The sequence below is a fragment of the Lactuca sativa genome, chromosome 2, assembly GCF_002870075.4.
Source record: "Lactuca sativa cultivar Salinas chromosome 2, Lsat_Salinas_v11, whole genome shotgun sequence".
In the NCBI taxonomy this organism is placed as follows: Eukaryota; Viridiplantae; Streptophyta; class Magnoliopsida; order Asterales; family Asteraceae; genus Lactuca; species Lactuca sativa.
Genome location: NC_056624.2, coordinates 199,523,496 through 199,530,317, shown reverse-complemented (window position 1 = coordinate 199,530,317; position 6,822 = coordinate 199,523,496). Strand labels below are relative to the sequence as shown.

Sequence of the window (6,822 nt, the reverse complement as noted above, 5' to 3'; positions counted from 1 at the left end):
AGTTTGAGTTCAGATACACCCGGAGGTGTATCCGAATCCCTCAAACCAAAGCTCTGATACCAACTTGAAACAACCCAAAAATACGACCTAAAAATTTCAATTTTTATTATAACAAAACCATGAAACCAAGTATCACATAATAAAACCATACGTTGTGTGTTTCAAAAACCATGATAAAATACTGTGAGAAAAACTGTATCATAACTGTATCCAAACATATCAAGAAACTGAATCAACTCCCAGGACAAAAACTGAAGTTGTGGTGTGTGCGATGTCATCATCCCGAGCTCTTCCCTTTGCTTGCGGAAGTACTTGAAACCAAAACTGAAACTGTAAGCACGAAGCTTAGTGAGCTCCCCCAAGCTACCACATACCAAACAATACATATAAAGCACATACTGGGCCTTGCCCACTGCATCGGACCGAAGTCCGGAACTAGCTGCATCGGACCGAAGTCCGGAACTGACTGCATCGGACCGAAGTCCGGAACTGTCTGGGACCTTGTCCCCTGCATCGGACCGAAGTCCGGAACTGACTGATCATAGTATAGCATAACACATATAAACTAATATAGACACATATACTGCATACTGCATCGGACTAAAGTCCGGAACATATAACACATAAACATGCTTGAATCACATAGACATCAAGCATACTGAACTATTGCTTCGGACTGAAGTCCGGAACTACTGCTAACTAAACGGGCCGGCATTGTGGCCGTAGACCCGTTCCTACTGGAAGGAAACTCACCTCGTGAACTGGCTGCTGAGTGTATGGCTCTGGAAGCTAACTGCTGCTGCTCCGGTATCTCCCCGGCTATAATTCCATAAACACACTCAATCAAATGTTAATCACTGCATTGGGGTAAAATGACTCTTTTACCCCTGGTCAAAGTCAACTCTCCCGATCAAAGTCAACCTACAGTTGACCTGACTCGCCGAGTTGGGCCGTCAACTCGCCGAGTCCTTATTCTCACTTCTCAACCCTACTCGTGGCTACTCGTCGAGTATGGCATCGACTCGACGAGTACCCTCTCGATTCAAGAACTTAGGCAATCTGCATCCGACTCGCCGAGTCATATGAACAACTCGACGAGTTGTTCTTGAGCTAAGAAGATTGTCTTGGACTCGCCGAGTTGTATGAACAACTCTTCGAGTCCCTCCATCACTAAGTCTGCCCTCCAACTCACTGAGTCCACTCTACTACTCACAGACTCCCACTCGACATCACTCAAAAAGGGGGAAAAATCGGGACTCGCGACTTGACTCGCCGAGTCGTTCTTCCGACTCGCCGAGTCACATCCATGCAGCTACTCTAAACTCGATTCTGCTTGAATCCAGCGTCTAAAACTTATAGATCTGGGCTTCCTTAGTTCGATTAACACGTAAAGATTCTATCTTTACGTGTCCAAAAGCATCCAAGAAGATTATAAGGCTCAAAAAGCATGATAAAGCTAGATCTAGGGTTCTCATGCAAAGCAACTTCAAAAAGGCAATAGATCCGGGCTCTACAACTCCTAAATGAACAGATTTAGGGATATCTCGACCTATTAAGGCATCCATACAACTATAAGGTTGGAAAAATACATCAAACTAGCCCTATAAATGATCTAATGGGGGTTTTAAGCATAAAACAGGAGGATTCCGAGAAATACCTCAATGAACTCTGATTTTGACCTTGGATCTTTGCTCTACACCTCTTCTCTTTGTTCCTTTCTTCTTCTTCTTCTTCAAGCCTTCAAGAATCCACACAAAAACACTTAAATCAATCAAGGGATGGGTTTAGGGTTTCTCACAGCTCTCTGAGGGTGAAGGAGGCGAGTTTGGGGCACATAACAGTGCTTAAATAGGGAGCAACCCGGGGATTTAGGGTTTCTTCCTGGCAGGCAGACTCGCCGAGTCCCAAATATGGACTCGCCGAGTCGCCGGCTAACACGTGCTCGAAATCCCGCCCCTACTCGACGAGTCGGGCTATAGACTCGCCGAGTCCCTCTTGAAAACTTCTAAATAAATGTCACGGAAGCAACATACCAGAGACGGGGCGTTACAGACAGAAGACTATGGAAAGGCCCATAGCATTCCTTATCCTATGTAGGGTATGTGGTATTTTAGGGAACTCACTAAGCTTTATGCTTATGGCTTTGTGGTTTAAATATTTTTAGGTACTTCCAGTCCAAAGGGAAGGGCCCGGCTTAACTGCACAACATCCTTTGATGACTTTTTCCACATTAATTATTATTGTTTTACTCTGATGTTTGAGGGATACATTTTACTATGATTAGTTTTGAAATGTTTGTATGGATTTGATGGTTTAGAAATGAAATATTTTGTTGGTATTTTAGGACATTACAGACTATGGACGCGACTTCATGAAATGATGTGATTTAGCACTTCACATAGTTGATGGGAGCTGAGAAGCTTTTATTTTATCGATTCATTGGAAGGATATGGAAACTTCTACACTTAGCACTGCACACGGTCACTCAAGTCGGTTGGACCGACATGGAAACTTCTAAACTTCACACGGCCGTTGGGAGAAGAGATACTTTTAATTTTTTATCGATTCGATTGGACCAAAATGGAAGATTGCTTAGAGTAGGAGTTCTAGACTCCCAATGGATCGAGTTGTGCTTTGTGATTTGAAATTATGTGTTTTCAGAGGTGCCTGACCGATTTGTGTGGGATTTAGATGTGCATGGCATTTTCTCAATGTCTTCTACTAGGAGGCTTCTTGATTCTTTCTTTTTGGATAGTTCTAGTATTGGCACTAGATGGAATACTTTAATTCCCATAAATGTTAATGATGATCTAATTTGGAGAATCATGAGGGACAGAATTCCTACCCGTTTAAACCTAAGGGCCGGATAAAGGAATTGATCTAGACTCTTCGCAATGTGGTATTTGTTTTCAAATAGGTGAATCCACAAAGCACATTTTTTTCATCTTGTAGCCTTTTGTTGCCGATTTGGAGTAAGATTTCTATATGGTGGAATGTAAATATCCCTCTTGATCTATCTATTTCTTCCTTTTTGAGTTAGGTTGATTCTCTAGCTCTAGACAAGAAGAACAAGATGAGATTTGATGTGGTTGTTGCTACTACGTTTTGGCTAGATATGGGGTTTTCGCAATAAACTCTTATTTGGAACGGTCAAGCCTAGAAAAGATGAGATTTTTGTTGATATATGCTATTTTTCCTATTTTTGGATTTCTAATAGATGTAGGAAAAATATTTTTTTGGGATAGTTGATTTTCACTGGTACGACTTGAACTTTTTGTATTTTTTGTTCTAGTTTCTTGTTAGATAGTTTTTAATTCCATTGTCGTTCCAAAAAAAAGTTGTTGCAAATAGATATCGACTTGATATGATAAGGTCGTCCTCGTTACAAATTCGGATTTTTTAGAGTATCTAAGGTTTTTGCGACTATAAATACAACTCTCCTAGGAGTTGTATACCACACCAAAATTTGCAGCCTTCATTTGCTATCCTCTCTTCCTCTATGATTTTGTAAATGCAAATTCCGGTTTTCTTTCGCTTTCCGATTAATCGCTTTGCATTTATCGTTTCTTCATAGCAATTGGAATGAAAGATATTTTGCATCAAATTATGAGTTTTATATTGAAGCTTACAACCTTAGGTAATGTAAAAATCTTTAGGATAAGAGCTTCTTTTGTGCAATATTTACCTATCAAGATCAGAAAACTCAAGGTTAGTTTTAATTTATGTTCTGTTTTTAATTCATTCTATAACAACACAATCTTCGTCTACTTTTCTTAATGAGATCTTATCATGAAGGATCAATATAGTTTTATGGACTAAACTTGATAATTAATAATAATTAATTCAACATTATAATTCCCCCTACAGACATATTATGTCTATTTGAAGTTGAAACTCGTCGTAACAATTTTTTCTCTCATTTATCCATAAAACACTTTGCTTTCTCCTTACTATGCTCTCCGTCATATAAGAACCTGAATACACTTACCCGTGATTACCGGTGATTTACCAATTTGAAAATATCTATCTACACCATCACAATGCGATTTTCATGAATTCGTACACTTAAGAGTAAAATAACTAATTAACTATAAAGCCAAAAAAATTAAAAAGAACAGCCACAAATCATGGTAATGTTTCATGACTAATAATAGTCTATATGATCATCACAATGATCATTTTGTGCAACAAAATCTCGGAAAGAGACAGGTCGAGGAACGTAGGGAGGTGAAGCGCCGCGTAGAAGTGCCCAATTTACTCCACTGAAGAATGGATGGTTCTTGATGGAAGGTGCACCTTTCATGGACCCCATTCGCTTTGTAGGTTCCTTGATCAGGAGCTTCGTGATCAAATCCTTCATAGCCGACGATGATGCAGGCTCTTTAGGGAATTGAAGCCCTCTAGCTAAAATGCTGGTAAGAGTAAACTCATTGTCACCTCCCCTAAACGGTGTCACTCCATAGAACAACTCATAAATAAATATCCCTAAAGTCCACCAATCTACTGCATTACCGTGGCCTTCACCGGAAACAACCTCTGGTGCTAAGTACTCGTGAGTGCCAACAAAGGACATTGATCGAGCCTCAACTGGCTCAGCCATGATGTCGAAGGGTGGTCGATGGTTACTGGGTTGTGGTCTCCGTTTCTGCTTGGGGTGAAAACACGAGAGTACTTTTGGCATGCTACAACGAGGAAGGATGAATGGGGATAATGATCCCTTGGTGCACAGGGTCGTTGATGGGCTACTTATGGATAGCTGGTCTTGACCTTGAACAAGTTTAGGGGTGGTGGAATCTTGGCATTTTAGGCATAAATCGAAGTCAGTCAGCATTATGTGACCATCTGATCTTACGAGAACGTTTTCAGGCTTTAGATCTCGATAGATTATGCCCATCATGTGAAGGTATTCTAGGGCAACCACAATTTCTGATGCATAAAACCTGCATGCATGCGTCAACTTTTACTTCAATATGGTTTTAAACTATTATCACATATATAATATTAAATAAAAATGTTTCGTGTTTTGAAATATGCATTTTACATGATTTGTGGAGTGTTTTAAAATATGGATGTTACATGATTTTTGCATTGTGTATTGAGACGACGTTTGGCATGAAGATCAAACTGATTAATTTTAAGAGTAATATATTAGATATGATTATAAACCTGTATTAAAATATTATATAATATTTTATAATAAAACAATTTAATAGATTATATAGGCTTATATAATTACATAGTGAATGACTTTGTCTTTTAATTCATGTTCGATGCATTCGATGTAACGCAATTACCATTTTTAGATGAATGATTGAAATTCAGATCTCTAAATTTATTTAACATTCTGTTCAAAGTAAAAATCTCAGGAAAAAAAAAAAACAAAATTTACAATAATTCTCATCTGATGATGCTTATATAGTTGTAAATTTGTTTAGTGGTGAAATTTTAAACTAAAACTACATAATCTTATCAGATTGATACAAAACTTAAATTTATAATTGTTTTGATCATTTGAAAGAGATAATATATAACATGTAATTAATGGATTATATTTTGTATGTTTTATAATTATAGGTGTTTGTTTATTAAGTCGAGATGAGTGGGAATGGAGAACGTTGATTTATATATACTCACCGGACGGCGGCTTCATCAAATCTCCTGTCGGGTTGTCGTTGACGGAGAATATGCAGATCGCCACCGGGACAGAATTCGGTCAACAAGCAAGACCACCGATCAACTTCCAAACTGGCATACAGTGATGGCAAAAATGGGTGATCCAACATTTGCAGTATTTCCAATTCTATCCTTGCCCTACCCTCTTTCTCCCTGCTCATCAACTCTTCCTTATCCATCACCTTCGCCGCCAACATGCATCCCTCGGCGCACTTTAGCTCCACCAAGTACACACTCCCGATATCGCCACTCCCTAGCCTTTGTACGAATCTCATTTCATCAAGACTGAGAGTATCACCATTGGCCTTTACCAGCCGGCGTATGGTATCCTTGGTGGTGGTGGATGGTAGTGGGGTATGGCGGGAGGAAGAAGAGCAGCTCAAGTTGGCGATCGGAGATTCGCTTCTTGAGCTTGTGCTCAGCTTCAAGAGATCGGTGGTGGTGGAGAAGGAGCCAAGACTACGAGCACTAGGGCTGTTGTCATCTATAGGCATTTGCAAAAGCAGCAACCACGGTGGTGGTGGTGGTGGTGGTGGTGATGGAGATTTTGAGGGTGGTTGTGAAGACCAAGAAAGTTGAATTTATGAAGGGTGGTGGTGAGATGGATCATCGACGTCGGCCGGCAGATGAGGGCCATGTCAAAGGTCCGGCTATTTACAAGAACCAAAGGATCCAGACACTCACTTATGGCCCAAAGAGCTGGATACCGTTGTATTATTAAATTTCACGTAATTCTTTTATCCAGAGTTTAGATTACTAAGTCTAGAACGACACTTTTATCACGACTTACAAATTATTCAATGAGAAATGTAAGTTATCTTGTCCTTAGCAATTTTGATTCTGTGAGACCCATAAATATTAAAGAAACTTGGTTTTCGTTTTATTAAAGTGGTCTTATTCCTACTTGAATCTATCAACATACATTCAGTCAGAGAAAACTTTATTTGTTAAAATGATAATATGTCCCCGTAACAACGACGGACGAAAGATACAAGATAAACTTAAAATCTGAATTTAATTTTTAAACACCCAATTTTGGTATTGTAAGTTAATATGAGTTGGTATAAAGACAAAAGAGTATAGTATATATCACTAAATAATACCAATCATTTTCAAGACTATTAATTGAATCATTGGTGTAACTTATTG

General features: G+C 39.1%; 1 protein-coding gene across 1 annotated transcript; it reads right to left on the bottom strand.

The window, feature by feature from the left end:
- Nucleotides 1–3,898: 3,898 nt before the first annotated feature.
- On the bottom strand, nt 3,899–6,373 carry LOC111915024 (protein kinase G11A). Its single transcript, XM_023910728.3, has 2 exons — nt 5,635–6,373; nt 3,899–4,940 (listed from the first exon to the last, which is right to left on the bottom strand). The coding sequence occupies exons 1-2, from the start codon at nt 6,165–6,167 to the stop codon at nt 4,145–4,147; spliced, it is 1,329 nt and encodes a 442-aa protein (XP_023766496.1). The 5' UTR covers nt 6,168–6,373; the 3' UTR covers nt 3,899–4,144.
- Between the last annotated feature and the right edge of the window lie 449 nt (nt 6,374–6,822).

Coding starts and splice junctions, on each gene's coding strand:
- LOC111915024 (XM_023910728.3), bottom strand. CDS start 6,167: ATGCCTATAGATGACAACAGCCCTAGTGCTCGTAGTCTTGGCTCCTTC. Junction 4,941..5,634: donor TTTGATGAAGCCGCCGTCCG/GTGAGTATATAT, acceptor GCATGCATGCAG/GTTTTATGCATCAGAAATTG.